Source organism: Lolium perenne, chromosome 4 (assembly GCF_019359855.2).
Source record: "Lolium perenne isolate Kyuss_39 chromosome 4, Kyuss_2.0, whole genome shotgun sequence".
NCBI classification, from domain to species: domain Eukaryota; kingdom Viridiplantae; phylum Streptophyta; class Magnoliopsida; order Poales; family Poaceae; genus Lolium; species Lolium perenne.
In genome coordinates this window covers 140,349,925-140,377,621 of record NC_067247.2, presented here as the reverse complement: position 1 = coordinate 140,377,621, position 27,697 = coordinate 140,349,925, and the positions used below count along the sequence as shown (strand labels likewise).

Below are 27,697 nucleotides of genomic sequence, written 5' to 3'. Positions count from 1 at the left end.
GAAATAGTATTTGAAGCAAAAGAGAGCATCAAGAAGCAAATTCAAAACACATTTAAGTCTAACATGCTTCCTATGAAAAGGAATCTTGTAAATAAACAAGTTATGTAGGCATAATGCAATAAGCATAGGAAAACTAGACAAGCTCAACTTCAAAAAATTTAGCATATAGAGAGGTGTTTTAGTAACATAAAAATTTCTACAACCATATTTTCTTCTCTCATAATAATGTCCAGTAGCATCATGAGCAAATTCAACAATATAACTATCACATAAAGCATTCTTATCATGAGTCTCATGCATAAAATTATTACTCTCCACATAAGCATAATCAATTTTAGTAGTTGTAGTGGGAGCAAATTCAATAAAGTAGATATCATTATTATTCTCATCATCAAATATAGGAGGCATATTGTAATCATAATCAAATTTATCCTCCATAACAGGCGGTACCAAAAGATTACTATCATTATAATCATCATAAATAGGAGGCAAAGTATCATCAAAGTAAATTTTCTCCTCAATGCTTGGGGGACTAAAAAGATCATGCTCATCAAAGCCAGCTTCCCCAAGCTTAGAATTTTCCATATCATTAGCAACAATGGTGTTCAAGGTATTCATACTAATATGTTCCATGGGTTTTTCAATTTTTGCAACAAACCATTTAAATCTTAACTCAGGAAATAGATTAAAAAGCTCCATGTTGCTTTCCAGTATGCCAAACTAGTGTAAAACAAGAAACAAAAAGATGCAATTGCAGGATCTAAAGGAAATAGCTTCGAGCACTTACAACGGTGCCGGAAAATAGCTTAGTAGCCGAGATCCGGAGTGTGAGTACCTTTTACCTTTCCTCCCCGGCAACGGTGCCAGAAAATAGCTTGATGTCTACTCACGCTTCTTTTCCTGTAGACAGTGTTGGGCCTCCAAGAGCAGAGGTTTGTAGAACAGCAGCAAGTTTTCCCATAAGTGGATCACCCAAGGTTTATCGAACTCAGGGAGGAAGAGGTCAAAGGTATCCCTCTCATGCAACCCTGCAACCACAAAGCAAGAAGTCTCTTGTGTCCCCAACACACCTAATACACTTGTCAGATGTATAGGTGCACTAGTTCGGCGAAGAGATAGTGAAATACAGGTGGTATGAATGTATATGAGCAGTAGTAACGGTACCAGAAAATAGCTTGCTGCTACAACTGGCGTGTGGTTGATGGTGGGAATATTGCAGGCAGTATAGATGCAGTAAAACAGTAAACAAGCAATTGATTGCAGTATTTGGGAACAAGGCCTAGGGATTATACTTTCACTAGTGGACACTCTCAACATTGATCACATAACAGAATAAATAGATATATGCTATACTCTACACTCTCTTCTTGGATGATGAACACCACTAATTGTGTAGGGCTACAAGAATCCTCAATGCCGGAGTTAACAAGCTCCACAATATTCGATATTCATATTTAAATAACCTTAGAGTGCATGATAGATCAACACAACTATACCAAGTACTAACATAGCATGCACACTGTCACCTTCATACTATGAAAGGAGGAATAGATCACATTAATACCATCATAGTAATAGTTAACTTCATAATCTACAAGAGATCATAATCATAAACTACGCCAAGTACTACATGATGCACACACTGTCACCATTACATCATGGAGGAGGAATAGAGTACTTTAATAACATCACTAGAGTAGCACATAGATGAATAGTGATACAAAACTCATATGAATCTCAATCATGTAAGGCAGCTCATGAGATCATTGTATTGAAGTACATAGGAGAGAGATTAACCACATAGCTACCGGTACAGCCCCTTAGCCTCGAGGGAGAACTACTCCCTCCTCATGGGAGACAGCAGCGGTGATGGAGATGGCGGTGGTGTCGATGGAGATGCCTTCCGGGGGCACTTCCCCGTCCCGGCGGCGTGCCGGAACAGAGAGTTCTGTCCCCCAGATCTTGGCTTCGTGATGGCGGTGGCTCTGGAAGGTTTCTCGTACCGTGGCTTTTTTCGTATCGAAGATTTAGGTCAGGGACCTTTAAATAGGCGAAGAGGCGGAGTCGGAAGGCTGACGAGGCGGTGACACCATAGGGGGGCGCGGCCCCCCCCCCCTCTGGCCGCGCCAGGCTGGTGTGTGGGGCCCCCAGGGCTCCCCTCTGGTGGCTCTCGGGTGTTCTGGAAGCTTCGTGGGATTTTAAGATTCTGGGCGTTGATTTCGTCCAATTCCGAGAATATTTCCTTACTAGGATTTCTGAAACCAAAAACAGCAGAAAACAGGAACTGGCTCTTCGGCATCTCGTTAATAGGTTAGTGCCGAAAAATGCATAAATATGACATAAAGTATGCATAAAACATGTAGGTATCATCAATAAAGTAGCATGGAACATAAGAAATTATCGATACGTTGGAGACGTATCACTCACCAACAGCTCTACGATAAAGAGTTCTTGGCACTTCTCATGGTAGTGAAAAGATGGCGGTCATACCAACGGGGAGAGTTTGTGATCAAGACTGGTCATCATAGTTGGATGATCAAAACCTGCAGCCCCCACTGCAATACAAATCCATGGTATGTCTAATGTGACTCTAGTTCAAAATTGTCTACAGTAAGGGAGTTGAGAATCACGCTGCAGATTCCTTATCACGCGTGGGGCACCTAATGACGATTCATTCATGCACCTAAATAAAACCCACATGATTACATGATGTCATTAGCTCATATATGACCGATGCTGACGCTCAACGACGCTTAACTGAATGTGCACTTGCTAGCCGAGATGAACAACCATATTCTGTTCAGTCTGGCATCATTTGTCACAGTGGGCGTGTATGGATTGAGGCCAACTCACCCATTCAAACCAAGCTCACCTCCGCTTTCCACTCCTGTGCCACTGGCTGCCACTCTAGGATTGAAGCAACATACCAACATGTGAAGAAACTCTTTGCTTGGCATGGACTAAAGGAGGTTGTGACTGATTTTGTTCAGCAGACATCTGTCAGCACGCCAAGCATTCTAACAAGCATCCACAAGGACTTCTGCAACCACTACCGATCCCAGCTGGTGCTTAGCAAGATATCACCATTGATTTTGTGGAAGGTTCACCCTGTCGGATGGAGGAAATACAATCTTGGTCGTCGTCGACAGATTTATGAAGTGTGCGTATTTCATTCCCATGAAGCACCCTTTCTCTGCTTCTCAAGTGGTAAGAATCTTTGTGGACATAGTGGTGAAGCTGCATGGCATGCCTCACTCAATTATTATATATCATGATTCCATCCTTACCAGTCTGTTTTGGCGACAACTCTTCGAGAAGCTAGGCACCAAATTGAAGTTTACCAGAGCTTATCATCTGTAGACGGATGGTCAAACGGAACAGGTCAACAAAATCCTAGAGATGTACCTCCGTTGTAGCATCCAAGATGATCCAAATCACTGGAACAAAGGGTTGTCTCTTGCGGAATTATGGTACATTTCAGCAATGCATAGCTCCATTGGCATGTCACCATTCAAAGCACTATATGGCCATGAACCAAATGTTGGTGCAGTCAGAGTCATCACCGCATGAGAAAATTAAGCCTTGCCGGATTTGCTTGCTGATCGGGAAGCAACGCTAGAGTTTCTCAAGGCTAACTTGGCTACGGCCCGCAACAGAATGAAGTTGAAAGTGGAAAAAAACATAACTTAAAAGGAATTCCTGGTGGGAGATAAGGTGTTACTCAAACTACAACTTTATGTGCAGTAGTCGGCGGTTAGTCGGCCTTTTATCCTAAGCTCGCTCAGAAATTCTTCGGTCCTTCTGAATTTTTGGAGCGCATTGGAAAGGTGGCATACAAACTCAACCTACCTCCCGGCAGTTCGATCCATCCAATGTTTCATGTCACAACTGAAAGAGCAACGACCTGATTACACACCCGTGTTTTGCCTCAACTTTCTGCTCTAGATCAGTTGGACACCAAACCAGAGAAGATCTTAGACTGAAACATGGTGAAGAAGGGCTACTGTGCTATTACCCAAATGTTGATCAAGTGGTCGAAACTACCCGATGAAGTTGCAACCTAGGAAGACTAGGAAGTTCTCAAGGTAAGGTTTCCTAAGGTACTTGCTTGGGGACAAGCAAGTTTGACAAGGGGGGATTTTCATGCAGGAGGTAGCAAGTAGTGTGTGTGCGCGGTCCACCAGGGTTCAATATGTGAGGTGATGCAGTGCTAAGAGTGTTTGTGCAACTGTGCGTGTGGGACCTGCATGCCAGCTGTGGGTGACTGAGTGGCTACAAAAACAGATCAATGTAATGAATCAGGCATCACTAAATGAGAAGAAATTGAGGATTGTCTCTCCCTCTCTAATTCTCTTTCTTATTCCTCAGGGTACAAGACTTTACAAAATACCTTAAAATATATGACCCTAGTAACAGTAAACCACAAAGTTCATATCAAAAAAATTCTGCCAAAAACACAGAAAGATCGCTACACAAGAGTCATAATCTGCTCTATGAAATTTAGCAGGGGTTGGTTCTTGCTGCAGCTCCATGACGGCGGTGCCCCGCGCGGGCTGCAGGCCCCAAATTGGCGTCGGTGAGCATCTTCACCACGTCCCTCATCGTTAGCCGCACGGTCGACAACTTGACTGTGCAGAGCATCGTGATCCTGAGCACATTTAACATGTCCTCCTTCCCCTTGTTTGACGGTGCCACCACGCGCGGGTCTAGGATGCCGTCCAGGCTCTCTGTGGTGAGCTTGCCTGACAGGTAGTACACGATGTCCTTTCCCTCGTCGAAGCGCGTGTCAATTGGGCTCCGGCTAATGACTAGCTCCAGCAGCACGACGCCGAAGTTGTACACGTCTGTCTTCTCTGACACTTTGAGAGAGTAGCCCATCTCTGTACACAATGACACGGTCAATAATGTCAATAATTTCTGTGGTGAATTAGCGATAACTTATCATTAGCCAATCTGAAAGTGAACTCACCAGGAGCGAGGTAGCCGTGGGTTCAAACCAAGCTCATATTTGCTTTCATTAGCTCCATTAACATGTGTTTGCGGAGTTGCCTCAACTTCCTGCTCTAGAAAAGTTGCACACCAAACCAGAGAAGATATTGGACAGAGACATGGTGATGAAGGGCAACTCTTCTACTACCCAAATGTTGATCAAGTGGTCGAAACTACCTGATGAAGCTGCAACCTAGGAAGACTAGGAAGTTCTCAAGATGAGGTTTCCTAAGTTGTTTGTCTGGGCACAAGCAAGTTTTCCAAAGGGGTATTTTTCACGCAGCAGGTAGCACCGTGGTGGTGTGCGTGCACCACCATGGTTCGATGTGTGAGGTGACGTAGTGCAAGAGTGTTTATGCAACTGAGCGCCTGGGACCTGCGTGCAGCTGTCGTTGAGAGAGTGGCTACAAAAGTAGAGCAATGTAACCGAATCAGGCGTGACTGAAATGTGAAGAAATTGAGGACGTCTCTCCCTCTCCAATTCTCTTCCTTCTTCCTCACGGAAATCATCCCATCTCCCTAGATAACCATCAAACTACCAAGGAGTGGTACAATACTTTACAAAATCGGATTTGCTAAGTCTCAGGTGACTGAGATGCTCTTATGTCTCAGTCGATACTGTAAACCGTTGAATCGTTCTTTAAGATTCGTGAAAACAGCCTAAAAGATCAGAAAAATAGGTTACGCAGGCGGATGGAGTCGAACTCAAGTTCTGTTGATTCGCAGCGCGTGCTTGCAACCAACAAGGCAGTCGACTGTTCACGCTCTTGTTCAGCTACGAAATCTTTATATTGCTTATTTCACCGGTTTGTTTCCTTCTATTTTAAAGAGCAAATTAGTCTGCATTTGTGCGGATACATTTTTATTTTTTTATTTTGCCTTATTTCTAATTAGTTTTATAATCTGTAAACAATTTAGTTTCATTTCTGTGGTTGACCTTTAAAGAAATGTGCAACTAACTCAACAAGAAATGTGCAACCATGCCTTATATGCCATTTCTTTTTTGTTATTTATGTTGCTAGTATTTTCTACTTTTTTTTATTTAAATAGATTGCACTTTTCTCAAGAAATATACAACTAGTAACCTATATTCGATGTGAGTTGCACATTTTAAAAGAAACGTGCAACTCCATCTGATTTCAATATGAGTTGCATTTCTTCTCAAGAAACATGCAACTAGCAACCGGTTATTGATATGAGTTACACTTTTTTAAAAGAAATGTGCAACTAGAAGTTGTTTCCCGATTTGCACTTTACTCCAACAATGTGTAAAACTAGAGAACAATTTTTAGTATGAGTTGCACTTTTCTCAAGAAATGTGCAACTAGCAATGTATATTCTATATAAGTTGCACTTTTCTCAAGATTTGTGCAACTTCATCCAATTTCAATATGAGTTGCATTTTTTGAGAAATGTGCAACTAGGAACCGTGTATTAATACGAGTTACACTTTTTCTGCGGAAATGTGCAACTAGAAGTTTTTATATTAGTTGCACTTTTCTCCAACAATGTGCAAAACTAGCGAGCGATTTTTGGTATGAGTTGCACTTTTCTGGAAAAAAAATGCAACTAGCAATCTATATTCTATGTAAGTTGCACTTTTCTCAAGAAATGTGCAACTCCATCCGATTTCAATATAAGTTGCATTTTTTTTTGAGAAATGTGCAACTAGGAACCGTGTATTGATACGAGTTACACTTTTCTACGAAAATGTGCAACTAGAAGTGTTTATATTAGTTGCATTTTTCTCCAACAATGTGTAAAACTAGCAACTGATTTTTGGTATGAGTTGCTGTATTCTCAAGAATTATGTAAATAGCATATTATTTTGTTTCCATACTTTTGCCTTTATTTTTTTGCTTGTTCTTCTATTTTAAATTACTCGCACTTTTCAAATAAATTTCAAAAAAAAAAATTTAATTTTCGGTGAAGTACCAGTACTAGACTAAGTGGGATTGAAACTATTGTTAGTTAGCTTCGTCCAAATTAAAAGAACGTACAATATATTGTTCAACATGAGGGTGCTAGCTAGCTAGCAAAACACGGGGCCTATGCTGCTCTTCTGCGTGTCATGAGCGAAATGGTCTAATACTGCTCGCTGCATGCTTCTAAGGCGTCGACTGAGACGTAACAAATTCTCAGTCAACTGCTCCCTAGCCACTCCCTTACAAAATACCTTAAAATATATAACCCTACTAATAGTACGTCACAAAGTTCATATCAGAATTTTGCTGCAAAAACACAGAGAGACCGCTACACAAGAGTCAGAATCTGCTCTATGAAATTCAGCAGGGGTTCTTGCTGCAGCTCCGCGACGGCGGCTGCCCGCGCGGGCTGCAGGGCCCCGAAATTGCGTCGGTGAGCATCTTCACCACGTCTCTCATCGTTGGCCGCACGGTCGGCAGCTTGACCGTGCAGAGCATCGCAATCCTGAGCACCCTTAACATGTCCTCCTTCCCCTTGTCCGACGGCGCCGCGACGCGCGGGTCTAGCACGCCGTCCAGGCTCTCGGTGGCGAGCTTGCTCGACAGCCAGTACACGATGTCCTTTCCCTCGCCGAAGCGCGCGTCGATCGGGCTCCGGCCGGTGACCAGCTCCAGCAGCACGACGCCAAAGCTATACACGTCTGTCTTCTCAGTCACCTTGACAGAGTAGCCCAGCTCTGTACACAATGACACGGTCAATAATGTCTGTGGTGAATTGGCGATAACTTGTTATTAGCCAATCTGAATGTGAACTCACCGGGAGCGAGGTAGCCGTGGGTTCCGGCGAAGCAGCTGAACTCGTCGGAGTTCTCAGCGGCGACCCTCGCGATGCCGAAGTCGGCAATCTTGGCCTCGTAGTCCTCGTCGAGCAGAATGTTGGTGGACTTGATGTCACGGTGGATGACCGCCGGCGTGCAGTCGTGGTGGAGGTACATGAGCCCCTTAGCGGCACCAAGCGCGATCCTGCGCCGCCGCGGCCAGTCCAGCTCGGGCGCGCCGCCTTTGACCTCCCGGCGTAGCGCCTGGTACAGGTTGCCCCGCGGCATGTACTCGTAGACGATGAAGTTAAGGTCGCCACGCGACAGGCAGGCGTGGAGCTTGAGGACGTTCCGGTGCCGGACGGTGCCGAGGATAGACATCTCCGCGGCCATCACCCGCGCCGCGTTGCCCTTCCACAGCCGCTTCACGGCCACCGTGCCGCCGCCGTCCTTGAGCTGCAGCCGGTACACGCGCCCCGTGCCGCCCGACCCGACCAAGTTCTCCTCCCCCACGCCGCATATCTCGTCCGCGTCCAGCTCCGGTGGGTGGAACGACTCCAGTTTCCACTGCTCGCACCCGCCGTCGCCGCGCTCCAGATCCCTTTTCCTCTGCTCCTCCAGCTTGAAGCTTCTGTAGCTGACGAACAGTATGCCAACCACCAGCAGCAGCATCGCCGATACAAGAACCGGCAGGAGGGCATGCGATCTCCTGATGAGGCCGCCCTTGTGGCCGCCATCCGCATTGCACGCGCCGAGCTCGGAGTCGGTATGGCCATCGACGCAGAGACCAGGGTTCCCGTAGAACGCCTCGTCGCCGGCGATCACCAGCAGCCCGGGCGGTACGCTACCTGTAAGCCGGTTCGCCGAGAAGTCCACCGAGCTCAGCTTCAGGGCCTGAAGCTGCGTTGGAATCATACCGCTGATGGCATTGTGCGACATGTGGAGCGAGTTGAGCGACGACAGCAACGACAGCTCCACAGGGATTGGCCCGGTGAGTTGGTTCCGGGAGACGTCGATCTCGACGAGCCTGGCGCAGGCGCCGATCTCGGCGGGCAACGCGCCACCCAGCGCATTGTCTTCCAGATGCAGCGCCGTCAGTTGTGCCAAGTTTCCAATCTGCGACGGAATTGTGCCGGTGAACGAGTTGTTGGACAGGTAGAGCTTCTGGAGCTGCCCGAGCCTGCCGGTTTCCACGGGAATTGTGCCTCTGAGTCGGTTGTTCTGCACCCACAGCTGGTTCAGACTCTGCGCCTCACCGATCAGCGGCGATATGGTCCCAGTGAACCCGTTGTCGGATACGTCGATGATCGTCACGGCGGGGAGCCCCCACAGCCCCTCCGGTATGCTGCCGGTGAACAGGTTCTTGTTGATCCGGAACCTTTGCAGTGTTTTGCACGCCGTGTACTCCTCCGGGAGCTCGCCGGTGAAGCCGTTCTGGAGGGCGAGAAGGAACTGGAGGCTGTTGCCGTGGCAGAGGTACCTCGGGAACGGACCGGTGAAGCCGTTCTCGGAGATGTCCAGGCTCTGGAGCGACGAAAACCGGCCGAAGTCCGCCGGGAACTCGCCGGAGAAACGGTTCTCGTAGACGGACAAGCTCGTCAGTGACGTGAGCTCGCCCCATTCTGCCGGGATAGGCCCGGACAGGTTGTTGCTGTAGATCTGGATCACCTCCAAGTTCTTGAGCTCGGCAAGCGGCGCTGGGATTACGCCGCTGAGCTGATTACGGGAGACGTCGAACTCCCGCAGCCCCGTGAGCTTGCCGAGCTCCGGCGGCAGCTCGCCTGTGAGGCTGTTCTTGTACAGCTCGATCTTCCACACATTCTTGAGGTTGCCAATGCTTCCCGGGATCTCCCCGCCGAGATTGTTGATGGATAAATCCAGTGTCTCCAGCAGGGTCAGCTCGAAGATGGAATCAGGTATCGTCCCTCTCAAGTTGCACCCTGACAAGTACAGATACGTCAGGTTCTTGAGGTTTCCGATGCTCGGAGGCATCTCCCCCTGATCGAACTTGTGCATCCCGATGCTGAGGTACACCATGCCGATCAGGTCACCCACCCACGCCGGAAACGGCCCCGAAAAACCATTGTTGGCGACGTCGAGACTCTCTAGAACCGTCAACGCCGAAAGATTCGGCAGCTCTCCCGTCAGGTAGTTCCACGACAGGTTCAGGAGCCGAAGCTGGGTGCAGTTGTTCAGTTGAGGAGGTACAGTTCCTGACAATGAATTGGAGTCGAGCACGAGCCGCTCCAGGCCGCGGAGCGCGGAGATGGACGGCGAGATCCTGCCGGAGAGGTTCATGCTCGACAGAGAGATCTCGGTGACCGTGCTTCCCTCGCACTGGACGCCGAGGAAGTAGCACGCCGAGGTGTCATTTGTCCATGTCTGAAGATGGTTCAGAGGGTCAGTTAAGCTGGCCTTGAACTGGAGAAGTGCCTCTGTTTGAGGATCAGTTTGGCAGCTTGAGCTCACGGACAGGGAGAGGAGTATGATGAGATGGAGGCAGAATAGGATGTGTATTCTCATTGCAAGGATTGTTGGTAAATCTGCGAAATCTTGATTACATGGGTATGTAGTATTGACCCCGGAGTTTTGCTTTAGCTGGCCTGAAAGATCACAGAAGATGAAACTTGTTAGTTAACAGAGTGACTTGGCTGTAAGGCGACATTTATGAAGATATGTGTGTGCTTCTGTTCTGCCCACACTTAGATCTGGGCATGATTCTGATCTACAAATATAATCGTTATGAACCTTATAGTTAGGACACACGCAGTTATTTTGCAGACTGATTCCTCAATGTATGTTAATGTTTGCACTGATGCATGCACCAGGTATGTTCTGTTTGTTAGGTATAATAATCATACCTGATGCCCCCATTGACCTAAAATCTACAAGGATTCAGAGAAAGTCCTTTATTTTTTGGTCTCATACAAGATCACAAGAAAATGTCGGCCTCAAACAGTGCGTCAGTGGCCTGAACTTTGTATAATTGGTATGTGATTTGGACAGCCAAAGTTGCTTCGATCTGTTATAACTACATGTTCCAAAGATGATGACGCGGCAGCTACCACCTTCCACTCCCTCCAATGTTTCCCTCTCACCTCGCCAGGACCAAACATGCACAAGATTGTCACCATGCCACAACAAAAAGTTTCGCCATTAAATTAGTCAGGTAAGAGGGCACAAAGGCCAGGGCACTTGCTCAAATCTAATGATCAGATGATAGAATCACACACTTGGAATTAAAAGATGGTCAAGGCAATTTTAGTGGGGATAATGCTTTGCCACTTGCCATTTTAGTGTGCCATTTGTGTCTATCATGACACATGGGCTAAAAACTAGGTTCTTGGATGGATGACAAGTGCAATCAAAAAACGACACGATATGATTGACTAGTGGAGAGGAGCATATTGGAAAAAATAATTTAATCCACTTTTAATATATAAAAAGGTTATTTTATAAGAAATAGAATAATTTGACCCAATTCATTTTGTCTCAAATTAGGACCATGGATACCAATGCTAGTGCTCTTGGATTCAGTCCAAAATCCATACTGGATTGGACGATTCTTCAAACTACTTTGTTGGATTGCATGAGCACTTGTCAAAACTTGACAAGTGTGCCACTTTTGGTGCTATGGCAATGGGTTTTTTTTCTCAGCAAAAGGCATTTTTATTAAACTCAAAAGTTCGATCAAGTCAGTACGAGAAAATAGATATGCAAGGGTTTTAAGCACCATATTTATTGTGCATCAGCTAGTTTTTTGTTTGTTCTTTTGACTCATCAAAATCAAGTGAATATTCAATTGTCATTATGCATAGAAGAAGATTATGCATATACAAAAATCATATCCAATCCATATACACTAGCAAACTATGGGTGGTGATTTTTTAAGCAATTGGCAACAATTTTGACTTAACATCTCATACAGACAAACTAAGTAAAAGATAGTACACTCCTTTTTGAAGAGAACATATTCATTTGAAGTAGATTTTCTATGTGGTATTTGGCACTTAGATGGTTGTAATCATGTACTTATTCAAAATCATAAATAAAATCACACTTCTATATTTTTTGTGTTGTTATAAATAATAGATTGGACTGCATATCCTCCATTGTTCTTGCCTATTGGTGTTTTGAATTAGAAACCATGGAAAAGGCTTTTTATATATTATTCATGTTCTTAAAAATATTGATGCCAAATGGAACAGAAAAATGGAGTTTTAAAGTCCATGGTTGTAGCTAGACATGAATTAATCTGCTGGTCTTATGGGGCCCTAATCATGTGAAAGCATCATGGGTGTATGGGTTCGTCGCGAGCGAAAAACATGTTTGAAGTGGTCAGATCAGTTAGAATGAAACAATGGGTTCATTCCAAAAACTGATAGTTATAATATCTATTATAGTGACTTCTTTCCTTTCAGGTGAAAAATGGAACATAGAAAAACCTCGACAAGCCAGCATATATACCATTAAAACATACTACTCTACAAGAAGTGAGTACTTAGAACAAGTAGAATGGCCTAATCTGCTACTCTATTACTCTTCGAAACGACTCGAAATGGTTCACATGGAGAAAGGTTAACATGGAAGTTCTTAAATTGTGTAAGCAGCAAAAAGGGTCCACTCAGATAAGCAGCTACAAGTGAAATGAAACGCATCAATTTATCCTGAACCAACTGTATGGCACCTAGAAGAATGCAAATCCAAGAAGCAAAACATAGAGAAGCAGAGCATAGCTCAATTCCATACCTCTCCGCAGCTGCTCCTCAACTCAATCCCACTCTGCTCGCACGTACTGCTGAACTGAACTCACTCTTCTTCTCTTTACTTCCTCTTCTTCCTGGTATTCTCATGAAATAGAAAGCATACAGGCGAAGCACGGCAATCAGAAGAGAAGTTTGGAGGAGATGGAGTTGAAGGAGCTTTGCTATTTCAAGTGGCTGCCAGGAGTTGTGTTAGTTTTGGCCTTTTTTGTGGGATGCGTTTTCGGCAATGATGCAGATGAGATGTGCTGCGTAGAGACATAAATACAGAAATGTAGAGGTCTGCATCTGGGCACAACATATCATACCAGGAAAGAGCAATATTTTGAGATGAGTGGCCGGTGATGAGTGGGACGGAAGGGGAAGAGAGGGGAAAGGTTGTTGCTTGCGGGAGTGCCGTTTGAACTGTGGCATGCTGTGCTGGCCCTCTTGCCTCCTTCCGTTGGCTGCGGGTGATGAACCCAGTAGTCTCTTTTTTGAACTGAGTAGTCTATGTCGCTCACGGGAGACCGCGCGCACCTGGATCGTGTCTTTCTTTTAGGGGAAATCCAAAAATTATGTAGGGGAATCAAGATTCAAAAATCCGCCTCGTCGTAAAAATAACCATATTTCATCTATAATACAAAGAAACATGCAAGCCGTTTCGGAAATAGGACCTCGAAAGGGTAAACGTTGAATTTGTGCATTTGCATAGCATGCATCTTTAAAATAAGGAAAATTTTGAACTTAATTTTTGAAAACCCAAAATGATCAAGTTCGAACTCTAATGTTGAATTTGACCTAGGTCAACACTGGTATTTGAAATTCAAATTTTGGCATGACCTTTGAGTATTTGAAAATATGGGGTAAACTAAAAAAAACTTGAAACCTAAAATGTTTGCAACATTTTCTTCTCATTGTGTGCTTTAGAATTAAAATTCACTTTAACATATATCCATTTGAATTCAATTTTGAGGCTTGGTTTAGTCAAACTTGAATTTAAATAATTTGAACCTATACCTAAGTCTTTGATTCATACCTTCACACAACTATCTTTAACTATATACACACACCTAAAATACAAGATCACATAAAATTATCTGCTAAGAATAATAAAAAGAATTAAAATTAAAAATTGAATTATATAATTTGAGACAAATTCAAATTATCAAAATAAATTAAATAAAAATTAGAAAATATGAAACAAAGATCAAAATATTCAAAAATTTATTCTCTATCAAGATAAAATAAATACAAAGTGATTTGCAAGCCCAGTCTGAAGAAATAGAGTTACAAGGAGAAAACCTATTATATTCTAAAAAAAAGAACCTATCTAACGTATCTATCTACTCTAGACCTATCTATTTTCATCACGAGCACAACCATTATCTCCATTTGATCTTCTTACCTGCACACAAACACTAGGAAACCAATGGTTAGGTTAAAAATGTTGGATTCACCATGGTTGCCAGAGCTAGACCGTAGTAGGGCGTGTGAGGGGGGAGAGAGAGGGGGCCAGACTGGTCCAGACGGTAGTTTTTGTTAGGGCAATATGCTTGTTGTATTACCAGGGGGCCAAAGGCCACAATATATAGTACATGTACAGGTGCACACATGCAGAAAGCCCCCTAACATATGGGGAAACTACAATATACAGGTATATACATCTAACACCCCCCTCAAACTCATGGTGGATCCACAACACTGAGTTTGGAGAGTAAAATATCATGCTGCGTTGTGCCTTCGTAAAGAAATCCGCCAACTGCAAATCTGAAGGCACATAATGAGCCGCAACAACATCATCCTGCACCTGAGCACGCGTGTAAAAAGCATCAACACCAATATACTTGGTCAGCTCATACTTGACCGGATCACGTGCAATATTGATAGCACCTGTACTGTCAGACAAAAATGGAGTGGGTGTCGTAACAGAGACCCCAAAATCGGCAAGCAACCACCGTAACCAGGTCACCTCAACAATCAACAAAGCCATAGTCTGCAACTCAGCATCAACACTCGAACGGGAAACTGCTACCTGTTTCTTCGTCTTCCAAGCAACAAGCGAACCACCAAGAAACACACATTAAGCAGAAAGTGAACGACGATCTGTAGGATCACTCGCCCACGTAGCATCCGAATAGCACTGGACCTAGAGAGAGCTGGAACGGGGAAAGAAAAGACGACGAGTGATCGTGCCACGAAGATAACGAAGAACACGGAGGAGATGACTATAGTGAACAGTGGTAGGAGCTGAGACAAACTGACTCAGAATATGAACAGGATAAGAAATATCAGGACGAGTGACAGCATGATAAACAAGACTCCCAACAAGATGACGATAACGAGTGGGATCAGGAAGAGGATCACCATCAGTAGGACGAAGCTTAACATTAAGCTCCATAGGAGTATCAACTGTGCGCTCATCCCCAAGAGCAGCACGAGCAAGAAGATCCTGAATGTACTTTTCCTGAGAGATAGAAAAGCCATCAGAAGTGGAGGAAACCTCAATGCCAAGAAAATAGCGAAGAGGACCAAGATCAGTCACAAGAAACTGATCGCGAAGACGAGCCTTGACGAAGGCAATATACTCGGGATCATCACCAGTAATGATTATATCATCAACATAGAGAAGAAGAAGAGTATGTCCACAAGGAGAAGTGTGAACGAAAAGTGATGGATCATGAAGACTAGGAGAGAAACCAGCAGCAGTCACCATAGAGGCGAAGCGCTCAAACCAGGCACGAGGGGCCTGTTTGAGACCATAGAGAGAACGTCGAAGACGACAAACCATCCCATCGGGAACAGAATACCCAGGAGGAGGCTGCATGTAAACCTCCTCACTCAACTCGCCATTAAGAAGCATTCTGAACATCAAGCTGGGAGAAAGACCAGCAGCGAACAGATGCAACAGCAAGAAGGGTACGCACAGTAGTCATATGAGCCACAAGGGCAAAAGTCTCATCATAGTCACGGCCGTGCTCCTGCTGAAAACCACGAGCCAAGACGCGCTTTATAGCGCTCAAGAGATCCATCAGAGCGAGTCTTAATTTTATAGACCCACTTACACGTGATAGGAAGAACACCAGAAGGGGAGAAACAAGATCCCAAGTGCCAATGCGCTCAAGCGCAGCAATTTCCTCAGCCATGGCAAGCTGCCATTCAGGATGACACTCGGCATCCCGATAAGAAGTCGGCTCGGAAACGACAGAGAGACCATACTGACTAGGAGAGTAACGAACTGGAGCATGACGCTGACGAACAGGCCATGAAGGGGGAAGCTTATCTGCAGAAGACAAGTCATCAGAAGAAGAGGAAGAAGGGACAGCATCGGAAGGACCCGAAGCCGGAGAACGAGGAGTACTAGGGGGACTAGACGAACGAGAGGATGGCGCCGAAGGGGGCGCATCAGAAATAGGAGGGGAGGAGGAGGGACAGCAGGGGTGCATCCGGAAAAAGAAGAAAAGAGATATCATCCACCGGGTAAGTACCCGAGGTGGGCGAGGATAGAAGGGACGCGTCTCATCAACCGTGACGTCACGAGAGATGCGCATCCGACGACCAACAGGGTCCCAACAGCGATAGCCCTTATGCTCATCACTGTATCCGAGAAAAACACACTCAACAGACTGAGCGGTCAGTTTGGTGCGTTCGCGAGGAGGGAGAAGAACATAGCAAACGCAACCAAATAAACGAAGAGTCGAGTAATCTGGAGAGCTACCAGAAAGACGCTCGAGAGGAATGCCACCTTGAAGGGCAGCAGAAGGCTGAATGTTACTGAGGTAAGTCGACATAGCAACAGCCTCAGCCCAGAAATGCGGCGGAAGAGAGGAAGCAATCATCATAGCACGGGTAGTCTCAAGAATATGACGATGCTTACGCTCGGCGACACCATTTTGAGCATGGGCGCCGGGACACGAGAACTGGGCAAGGGTGCCCTGCTCAGCAAGAACACCACACAGGTGCTGGGAGATATACTCTCCGGCAGAATCAGCACGAAACACACGAATAGGCGTGGAATACTGAGTACGAATAATGGCTGCAAAACGCTGATAAATAGAGAGCACCTCACTACGAGAGTGCATAAGAAACAACCAGGTGTATTGCGAAAAATCATCAATAAACAAAATATAGTATCGATGACCCCTTTCGAAGGAAAGGGAGCCGGACCCCAATCCGAATGAACTAAATCAAAAGGTCGCTGAGATATAGACGCACTAGTAGGATAGGGAAGTTGAATCTGTTTGCCTAACCTATAACCCTGACACGAATGCAAAGACACATCTCCTGAGACAGACCCCAGAAGACAACGACAAACTAATGACGATAAACGGGAGCCACAGAGGTGACCAGCCGATGATGCCACTGCTAAAAAGATCTAGTGACAGAAGCAGCAACCGCAGGAGAACTGGCAGATGAAGTGTCAGCAGAAGGAACGCGAAGCCAGTCTAATTCCCAGATCCCCGGGGACTCAAGGCTGCGAGGGCCAGCTCCAACCAGGGCCTGTGTACGGCGGTCCTAAACAGCATAAGAATCAGCGTCAAGAATGACGCGACAACCAGAATCGGTAAGCTGACTAGCAGAAAACAGGTTCATCTTAAGACTAGGAACATGAGAAACATCAGGAATAGAAAAAAAAAGGTAGTAGAAAGGGTGCCTCGACGGGAAACAGGAAGAGAGGTACCTTCAGCCGTGATAACACGAACAGGTGAAACAAGAGAGCGAAGAGCAGAAAGAAAAGAAGACGATGAGATCATATGAAAAGAAGCTCCAGAATCCAGATACCACGGGGATGACGTACCTGACTGTGTGGAAGGTGGTGGTCGTGCGGTGCCAGAAGAGCCAAGCACAGAAACAGTAGTACCCGTCGAGGAAGAGCCTGTACCAGCTAGCAGACCACGAAGACCACGGATAATGTCCTGATCAGATAGTGCAACAGCAGAAGATCCTATAGAACCAACCTGACGACGAGTATGCTGCAGCGGACGTAAGCTGGGATCCTGCTGCCAGCAAGTAGAGACAGTGTGGCCAGTCCTGCCACAGTAGGTGCAAGGGAGTGATGTCGAACCACGAGGCTGCTGGGGCTGACGCTGGCCCTGGAACGGAGGAGTAGGGAGTATCGGCTGTGCTGGAGACCGCAACGAAGCCGGCGGCATAGGAGGTCCACGAGAAGACGGCACAGGAGGGCCACGAGCAGCAAGAACAGAGGGAACCTCAAGAAGACCAGCACCACGAAGACGAGTCTCCTCAGCACGAAGCTCAGCAAGTACCTTAGAGAGCGGAACACGACCACGGGCAAGCAACTGGGCACGGCGCGGCTCAAACTCCTTACGGAGCCGCGACAAGAACTCAAAAACGCGCTGAAACTCTAGATCCGCGCGCACAGTCAGACAGCAGGGACATGTGGCACACACAGCTGTACGGAGAAAATCAAGCTGACGCCAAATAGCAGCACTCTGAGTGTAGAACTCATGAATAGTAGAATCACCCTGTTGAAGGGCATGCTCCTAGCGGACCACAGACAGGTAGAGAGCATCCCCAGATGGTTGATAGCGCTGACGAAGAAAAGCCCACTGAGCAGCAGCGGTGGGAAGACCCATAAACTCAGCCGCATACTGAGGCAGAACACTGGAGGTGAGAACAACAGCAGCACGAGCATCCTCATCTATCCACTGAGTGTACTCGGTCAGATCCAGCCGGTAAGTCGCAACGGCAGTAGAGTGGTCCTGGACCTTCCGGTCATAATCAGCCAGAGCAGTGTCATCAGCACTCTTTTTTTTTTGAATAACAGCAGGAGAGCTGCTGTGTTCATTGCATTAGGGGGGCAAAAAATTACAAGGAAGGAAGGCCCATAAAACGGGTGACTTCCAAAGGGGAAAAAAGACGATTACAAATCAGCCGGGGTCAAAGGGTGTTCCTCCCATCTGATCAACTAGTGGGATAGGTGCTCCTGCTGTCCTCCAAACGTCTATCTCCTCTAAAATCTTTTTGATCATCGCATTCGCAGACCTGTCCTTTTTCTCGAAGATTCGTTGATTTCGTTCCTTCCATAGTTCCCAACAGACAAGGTTGGCCAGAGGGAAGATGATCTTGTGTCTTTCCTTTGTCTGCTCCCCCAGCAGGCTGCGGTACCAACATTGGAAGTTGTTGTTTGCATTAGACCAAGAGGCCGGATGTAGTGCATTTTGATTGAACGTAGTGGCGATGGATGACCAGACACTCCGACTATATGGACATTCGGCGTAGAGGTGTGTTGTCGTCTCTAGGTTCCTTCGGCAAAGAGGGCAGAAATACTCATTCTCCCAGCCACGCAGCATCAATTTGTCTGCCGTTAGTACCCGGTCAAGCATTAGGGTCCACATAAAAAACTTGCACCTAGCTGGTGCCCAACCCTGCCAAATCATCTTCTTGTGTTCGGTAGTCACGGCACCGATGAATTGTAGTAGGTACGCGGACTTGGCAGTGTAGAAGTTTTTCCCACCAAAAGTCCATGTGATGTCATCCGGAGCCTGTGTGAGTTGTACATTGTTAAGCAAGATTTCCAAGCGAAGTAACTCATCGGAGTGGCCAATGTCGAGGGAGAAACGCAGGTCCGACAACCATTTTTTATCTGTGAGCGCTTCTTTGACCGTGCGGTTCTTTCGGACAGAGATTTTATAGAGCTGCGGCGCAATCTCTTTTGGAGACATCTCATGTAGCCACTTATCATTCCAGAAGTTTGCCGTTTGGCCATTGCCAATGGTAATTTTGGTTGCAGCATCAAATAAAGCGCGGTCTTGGGTGGTCACAGGTGTTTTCAAGTGTGCCCATGGCTTATTTGGGTGCTTCCATTTTTGCCACATCCATCTTAGGCGTAGCGCCCTACCGAAGGAGTCAATGCAGTGAACACCGAGCCCGCCTAGTTTCTTTGGACGGCACACGGTCTTCCAATTAACCCTACATTTCCCTCCATTGCACGAGGAATCTCCGGCCCACAGCCAAGCTCTACGACGTCTGTCGAATTCTTTCTTGACCCATGCCGGCATTTCGCTGATGCTCATCATGTATACCGCAAGAGATGTTAAAACAGAGTTTAGCATCTCCAGCCTACCGGCTTTGCTCATGAGTCGTGCCTTCCATGTAGCTAAGTGTCTGTCCATTTTGTCGAGGAGTATCTGCCAATCTGCTTTGGTAAGCTTTTTGATGGATAGGGGCATACCCAAATACATGCAAGGGAAGGGGGAGGTGCCAATTCTGGCAATATTAGCTAACTCTTGGACATTGATGTGTTGGCAACAGATCGGGGTTATTGAGCTTTTGGAGAAATTCGTGATGAGACCTGTGGCACGAGTGCACGACCAAAGGTGGAGAGGATCTCTCCAAGGCCAGTGATGTCTTGTTGCGTTGGTTTGAGGAAAAGGGCGACATCGTCAGCGTAGAAGGAAGCTCGGAAAGTGCACTGTTTGCCATTGAGCTTAGATATGACCCCGGCCTCTGTTGCTATTTCAAGGAGGCGGTGTAAAGGTTCCAAGGCGAGGTCAAAGAGGAAGGGAGACAGGGAGTCTCCTTGCCTAAGACCACGTAGGTGCTGTATTCTTCTGCCGGGGACCCCGTTTATGAGCACTCTCGATGAGGCCGAACGGAAAAGCAACGAGATCCAGTTTCTCCATCTCAGCGGAAATCCTCTAGCTTCCAGCATGTCAATGATGTATGTCCAGGAGACTGTGTCAAAGGCTTTGGCAATGTCCAGCTTCAGAAGTAACGTTGGAGTTCTTGTCTTGTGGAAATGTTTTGCCACGTTTTGCACATACAAGAAGTTGTCTTGAATGTTCCTCCCCCTAATAAACGCGCTTTGACAAGGCGAGATAAGCTCGTCCAGATGTGGTTGTAGCCGTGTAGCCAGAATCTTGGAGACTAGTTTTCCAAAGGCATGAATCAGGCTAATGGGACGATAATGACTCATCTGTGCTGGCTGATCATTCTTGGGTAAGAGGATGAGGAAGGCCTTGTTTAGACTGTCAAAGGAGGGGTCGTTGAGGTTGTAAAACTTGTTTAAAGCATTTAGGAGGTCATCCTTGATGATGTTCCATGAGGTTCGAAAGAAACCTCCCGAGAACCCGTCAGGGCCCGGCGCCTTGTCAGTTGGTGTATCGAATACAGCCTTCTTTAGCTCTTCTAAAGTGAATGGTACATCGAGGTCGGACAGGTCAGGAGTTGGCAGGTTTAGCTGAGCCCAGTCGAAGCGCTCTGTATTTCGAACTGATGTACCCATGATAGCGTTGAGGTGATGAAAGACTGCCTCCTCAAGTTCACCTGGAGTTGTGGCGATGCCCGACTCAGAATGTAGGAATTGGATTCTGTTTTTTTGCCTACGGTGTGCTGCGCGGGCATGGAAGAATTTGGTGTTGGCATCTCCCAGCTGCAGCCACTTGATTCTGGCCCTTTGTTTGGCTTTGATCCTATTAATGACAGCCAGCCCAACTGCCCTAGATTTCAGTGTGGATCTCAGCTCGTGTTCTTCCAAAGATAGCAGTCTTGTTTCCTGCGTAGTATCGAGCCTCAGCATTATTTCTTGACCTAGCAGCATTTGCTTTCTGATATCCCCAATATAGTTCTTTGCCCAAATCTTAAGATCCTTGGCTAATCTTCTCAATTTGAAGTCGAGCACCGCAAAGTGGTTTGTAAGTCTACAAGGGGTATTCCAGGATTGCTGCACTACTGAGCTATAACCTTCCAGCAACGGCCAGTAGCTCTCAAAACGAAATCTAGGCGGCACCCTTGTTGCAACGTCTTGAACAAGAAGAAGAGGACAGTGATCGGACATGGAGGATGCTTGTGGCAGGAGTTTGGCGGCTTGGAATATATCATCCCAACCGTCATTGCAGAAGGCGCGGTCAAGGCGGACCAAAGTTGGATCGGTTTGTTCATTGCTCCATGTGTACCGCCTTCCGATCAGCTTTATCTCTTTCAGGAAGCCAGTATCCACCGCGTGCCTGAATCTTCGCATCCAGGTTCTGTTAACCCTCCTTTTATTCTTGTCATGATCATGTAGGATGAGATTGAAATCTCCGATGACCATCCATGGCCCAGCTATTTGGGCGTGCAACTGAGTCAGCTCTTGTAGGAAGGAGAGCTTGCGCTCATCGTCGGCAGGTCCGTAGACCGTTGTCAACGTCCAAGATGTATTGTTCGCGCGGTCTGTGAACCTAGCAGTGATGGAGAAGGTGGCGATTTGCACGGAGGTTACAGCAAAAATATCCTCATTCCAGAAAAGCAGGACTCCGCCACGAGTTCCGTCGGCCGGGAGCTGCGCACACCCTTTTAGCGCTTGCCCAGCGATTTCGGCAACCTCGCCGTCCCTGACTGAGGCCAGTTTAGATTCCTGGACGCACAGAATGGAGCACTCCGAGGTAACAGCTAGATCTCGCAGCACTGACCGTCGGGCGCGGTCGTTCAATCCTCTCACGTTCCAATTCAGAAGTTTAAGTTGTGCTAACATGGAGAACAAGACGACATGAAAGGAACAAACACAAGGTGTGTACCTCAGACCAGAGGATACCCCACCCACAGACTAATAGCATAAAATGGCTGCTTCGCCGGCTACAGGTAAGGGCGATGCAGGGCCAGCATGGCGTTACATAGTTCTGACGAGGACTTTGCTTGAGATGGCGGTTTCGCCGGCTACAGGTAAAGGCGATCACGGCCCTTCTCAGCACTAAGGAAACACAAACAGGGACAGGACAGCAGCTACTACATCTGGTACATGTGGTTTCACAATCCATTGGAGTTGATCGTCGTGCGGCAGACCATGGAGGTCTCAAGTCGCGTAAGGCAACTCCGACAGAAGCTCTGCCATGTCTCCCTCAGGTAGGACGAAACTGGGCCGTCCCGACATGTCAGCAAGAGCGGCCAGGCCCTGTAGGTTGGTGGATGACAGTGGCTGGCGGAAGAGGGCGAGATACTGGGCCAGGACCTCATCCGTGAACTCCTCCTCGCGCTGAATCAGGCCCAGTTGCTTGCAGGCCGCCATTTGGGCCCTCCTTGTGGTCATCATGGTGGATGTCCTGGTTGCTGGACGCTCACTGCGGCGGGATGAGATGGCCATCTTCTTTGATTCAGTCTTCTTTTTCCTTGAGCTGTTTGTTGGGAAGCCAAGCAGCGAGGGGGAGAACATCCCCATTAGCTTACTCATGATCCCGGTCTTCGGGTCCACGTGCATCTCCGCGACCCTGGTCGTCACATCCTCCATGAGAGCTGGTCCTTGTAGCTCAAAACCCTCTGCTTCTGCTCCATCTTGCTCCTGGATCGCACGCGCTGGTCCACACAAATCCGCTTCTCTAAGCGCCCTCAGCGCATTAGACTTCAGGGTTACCTCTAAGAGCTGGTCGTCATCAAGGTCGGAAGACAGCTCTGGTGGTGATGAGTGTTGCTGCTGTGTGTCATAGCCGGGCTGTGGATCAATTCGCTGTTGTGGCGTGGCGAAGATGTCCTGGAGTTTCCATCCAGCCGACACCGGCTCCAGGAGAGCGCAGAACTCGCTGATCTCGTACACAGTCCGCTCCTTGACAGGAGTCCCGATCGTTTGATCCATCAGCCTCTCGCTCTGCTCTTCGCAGCCTGGTCCGAACAGACGGTCAACGTGTGGATCCGCTTCCCAGGTGCCGTGCCAGGTCTGCAGGGAGTGCAACGACGGGTTGTGCTCGCCAGAGTGCTCCACTTCCAGCTCGGGCCATCCTTCCGTGTGCATCAAACCAGGTGCAGCCTGAGGCACCAAAGTTGGCTGGTAGATGTCGACGATGTTGGCTGACCAGCAGTCTTCATAGGCATTTGCTTCTCCGGCTGGCGGGTGAGCGTCCGCAAGAGCTGCCCAAGGAATCTGTGGTGAGGGAGGTGCTGGCACGCCATTGGTGCTTGCATCGAAATGCTCCGTGTTTGGGGAGCACAGCATGTAGTTGCAGTTGTCAAGTCTTGGTGGTGGAGAGGTTTGCATCGGGCTGGCCATGCACATGCGGCGATCGGTCCCTGGAGGAGGCGAAGGAGTGGCTCCCATTGCGTCGCTTCCCTCTGGCGTGCGCGGCAGGCTTCTGCGGCGACGAGGGGTGTGTTCCAGCACCGGCGGGAGGATGAGCGGGCTCAGGTGCTGTGTCGCCTCGTCCGCGCCAGCTGCGACAGAGGTCGCCCTTGCTGCATGCACAGCAGGCGGGCTTCGGGAGCGGTGACGGGAGGAGCCCCCGCGACGACGATAGTCAGGTGATCGCGAGGTGCGCCTGTCCTGGTGGTCTCCGCCGTGGCGTGAGTGCTGGCCGCCAGCAGTCCAACGTGAGCTCTCGCCGTTGCCGCCGCGGTCACCAACATGGCGGCTGCTGCGGCGCTCTCCGCGATGGCTATCGCGGTCGTCCCGCCGGTCTTCTCTGTCGTCGTGGCGATGGTTCGAAGGGCCCAAACGGTCCCGGCCTGGTCGCCGCCTTGAGCCAAGAGCATTGTCCTTGGTGCCAAACTCCCACTCGCGCCTTATCTTGTTTGGCCATGCATACCCGCGCTTGCGGCGGCTTTCATCAATCGGGGAGTAGTCGATGACCGTGTCCAGATGGATGAGGACACGATACAACGGCCCATCTCTTCCCTCCTCCGCAGGTGTGCCCTCCGGCAGGTCCGCACGCCCCACGGCCGGCCTGTCAAGAATTGAGTGTGGCTTGACGCAGGGGATCAGGTCGGGATCCAGTGACCAGACCCAGGCGAAGAGTGCGGCGGTGTTGTCCTGCAGCACCGAGCGTTGCTCGATCCTATCCAGCTCGCAGCCGCCGCCGAGGACGGCCTTGACAGTGTCTTCGTCCTTCCAAGCATTGAGAGGCAGGCTCTCGAGGGCGACTCGACAGTAGTAGCGCCAAGTTTGTGGCCGGCCCCGCGCCGTCGGCGACCAGGTGGTGAGGGCCATCGTGCCTCTGCGCAGCTTCACGGAGCCCAGCTCCAGGGCCATGTCACGCTGCCAGGGATGCGTGAATCTGACGAGGAAGTCGTCGGGGAACGAAGCTGAGACGTGGATGTCATCCCACTCGAAGCCGAGCTCATCTTGGAGAGCCTTGGCGATGGACTTCGTGCTGATGTTGAGTCTTGGGTCGGAGATGAGGATGGCGAGGTGGGTGCGCCTCATCTCAGTGGCCGCCCGTTCCATGGCGGGATTGCTGACGGAGATGCTGAAGACTTCGTCCGGCCTGTTGGACGGGTGCCCCGGCGACAGCGCCATTGTTGGTGCGGCAGCGCGTCGAAGCACCGGCCAAACCGCGGCGCTTGCCGGCGACTGACCGGCGTGGCGTGGTGGTGGTGGAGGCGGCGGAGGAGCTGCCTGTGGGGAGGACTGCTTGCTGGTGCAGTTGCGGCCGATGTGGCCCGGTCTCTTGCACTCGATGCAGTGCACACGCCCTGTGCAGTTGCGGACGAAATGAAATGCTGAGAGACAGCGGAAACAGAGCCCTTTGTAGCGATCAAGGTTTGGAGATGGCTCAAGCTTCCTTGAATGCCTCTGCCGATTTCCAGCTCGCCGTTCTCCCGAAGAGGGAGGATTAATTTTGCGCCACCGATATTTGGGGAGAACATCTTGCCACTTTCCTTCAGTATCAGAGACGGTCTTCAGCTTTGAATCCGTCGGATCCTTCCAAGGGGCAACGATAATGGACCTCAGCTGAACTGGAGGGCGACTGACCTGGCCGCTGCCGGCAATCTTGAAATTCGCGACATCGGCAGCGCGGACCGGTCGCTCCCCTGCCTTGAGAGCGGGCGGAGGCGGCAGGACCTCGGGGGAAGCGAGGCCCGTCAGATCCACCAAGCTAGGCTCGCGGAGGGGCGTAGTAGCTGCCACCGGCGCCGCAGACGTCCTTGAAGACGAGACAGGCACCAGCCGCGTGACCCGGATCTCCCGGCTTTGGCAGGCTCCAGCGGATGCCGCGGCAATCTCAGGAGTAATGGAGCCGAAGCGGAGATCGAGGCCTACGGGGGAGGAGGCACCGTAGCCTGTCACCGGAGGGATGGGCTGCCCGGAGATGGGGGAGGCGGGATTTGGGGTGGCCGCCCCGGCCTGGAGCAGCCGAGGCGCTCTGGTGGGGGTGGGTGGCTCTCTCTCACTCATTTCCAGTTCTCTCCCAGAAACGATGCTAGTCAAGGTTCATCAGCACTCTTGGCTGCATCCTTATCCGCCTGAGTAGCATCAGGGGCAAGGGCAACAGGTGGCGGTGCAATAGGCACCGTAGGAGCAACGAGGCGCAGCGGACAGGAGACCTCGCCAGAAAGCACACCCCAAAGACGAAGACCGCGCATGTGGACGCGCATGAAGGCAGCGAAATCAGGGTAATTCGCACCATCAAAGATCACCGGGCAGCGAGGGATCGCAACATAGCCCGAGGAAGACATAGCTCTCTTTTTCGCTTTTTTTTTAGATCAAAGGAAACAGATCGACAAGAACCCGACGGAAAACGACCCGAGCAGAGCTGGAGCGAGGCTGGCCGGTGAAGGAGAGGCGGCCGGCGGGAGAGGCGACCAGCGAGGGAGAGGCGGCCGGCGGGGGAGCAGTGGCCGGTGGGAGAGGCGGTGGCCGGCGGGGGAGAGGCGGCGGCCGGCGGGGGAGAGGCGGCCGGCGGGAGAGGAGGCGGCCGGCGGGGAGAGGCGGCGGCCGGCGGAGGAGGCGGCGGCCGGCCGAGGAGAGGCGGCCGGGGAGAAGGTGCGGTGGCCGTAGCAGCGGCCGGAACAAGCCAAAGAGGCCGTACGGACTAGAAGAAAAAGTGGACCAATTTTTGCTCTGATACCATGTTAGGGCAATATGCTTGTTATATTACCAGGGGGCCAAAGGCCACAATATATAGTACATGTATAGGTGGACATATGCAGAAAGCCCCCTAACATATGGGAAAACTACAATATATAGGTATATGACCAAAACGGTTGACAAGGGAATCCCTTTTGTCGGTGAGGGTATTTTAGTAATTTTCTAATTCATTTAAAGGACCTAAAGATAAAAGAGACCATAACTAGTCATAAAAAAATTCAAAAAAATCTATGAGAAAGATAAAAATGAGAACAACCCAAATGTACCATTTGTATAATTGGGAAAGAATACTTTTATTTGAAGAATTGTTTGTGGTATTTAAATTCCTGAGTAAAGAATAACCAAATTTATTCAAACTCAACTTAAAATTCCAAAGAAATCTTAAGAGTTATATCAATTATAAAATAGATATATGAAAATTCTAATGTGAAATTCATCAAAATTCATATAACTCTAAAATAAATTCAAACATATATATGAATTTTTTTAAATGAAACTAAAGTAAAACCCTAAATAAATATTCTAATAAACATTTGGAATATGAACTTTATAACAATGCTACTTGAATATTTAAATACTTCATTCCAAGAAAATACATTAATCATGTTTGAAAAGAATAAAACAGAACATTTTACCAAGAAGAAATAACCACCAAAGTCAAAAAGACAAGCAGCGGAAAATATGAACCTTAAAATATCACAAGGGAAGGGTTCAACACACTAAATAATATAACATCTCATACTATGCATCGGTAGCATTGTTTGGATCTCTAAACATTATCCTTATCACACAATAGTGTTATTTTTCACTAGTAGGGAAAAGGCTATAGAAGTAGACACATTGGTAGAGCGCCCTATAAAGTGCACGCGGCTGCTCCTTTTTGTCGCGAGCCAAAACGGCACACGTAAATAGTATAGGTTGACTAGTAGTGTGCCGCTGCATGGCACATGCGGCTATTATGAAGGCCCCGGCGGCGCCTGGACACATAACTTACCCGCGGTGGGCCACAGTTGTGGTACACGACTAGTATGTTTTTATCGGCCGCGTGTCCTCGACGTCACCCACTGCCAATATTTTTGGACCGAGGGGGCGCTAAATACTAGTAGCAAAGCTTATCGCCGCCTGCCATTATTTGGACTTAACCAAAGTCCAATCGACGTGCCGAGGCAGTTTCCCCCACACCACAGTTTCTCCAATCTCTCGAGACGGACGAGCGCTTGACCTCGACACCGCCGACAGCGCCTCGCCGTCGCCATCAAAATGGCCGACGAGTCAACCTCTTCTCATTTCTACTTGTTGTCGAGCTCGCCCGCTACTCCGCGCCGCCCCAGCCACCGCTCCCCCGCCCCCACGCCGTCCCCACCCCGGTATGAAGCCCTCGCCCTACACCTGCACAACGAAATACCAATTATAGTATATGCTTGATTAGTT

The 27,697-nt window shown here is 48.4% G+C and overlaps 2 protein-coding genes across 2 annotated transcripts; both read right to left on the bottom strand.

Moving 5' to 3' along the window:
- Nucleotides 1-4,500: 4,500 nt before the first annotated feature.
- LOC139839146 (receptor-like protein kinase 7) lies at nucleotides 4,501-4,878 on the bottom strand. The gene has a single exon (XM_071829191.1). The coding sequence runs from the start codon at nucleotides 4,876-4,878 to the stop codon at nucleotides 4,501-4,503; it is 378 nt and encodes a 125-aa protein (XP_071685292.1).
- A 2,097-nt stretch (nucleotides 4,879-6,975) lies between these two features.
- LOC127294042 (uncharacterized) lies at nucleotides 6,976-12,908 on the bottom strand. Its single transcript, XM_051323784.2, has 3 exons — nucleotides 12,482-12,908; nucleotides 7,732-10,335; nucleotides 6,976-7,651 (listed from the first exon to the last, which is right to left on the bottom strand). Exons 2-3 carry the CDS (start codon nucleotides 10,253-10,255, stop codon nucleotides 7,275-7,277), a joined length of 2,901 nt encoding a protein of 966 aa, XP_051179744.1. The 5' UTR covers nucleotides 10,256-10,335; nucleotides 12,482-12,908; the 3' UTR covers nucleotides 6,976-7,274.
- Between the last annotated feature and the right edge of the window lie 14,789 nt (nucleotides 12,909-27,697).

Bases quoted from the DNA above. Each gene is read 5' to 3' on its own strand.
- LOC139839146 (XM_071829191.1), bottom strand. From the start codon at position 4,878: ATGGGCTACTCTCTCAAAGTGTCAGAGAAGACAGACGTGTACAACTTC.
- LOC127294042 (XM_051323784.2), bottom strand. From the start codon at position 10,255: ATGAGAATACACATCCTATTCTGCCTCCATCTCATCATACTCCTCTCC. The intron at 7,652-7,731 runs GTGAGTTCACAT...CATTGTGTACAG, and splicing joins CCACGGCTACCTCGCTCCCG to AGCTGGGCTACTCTGTCAAG.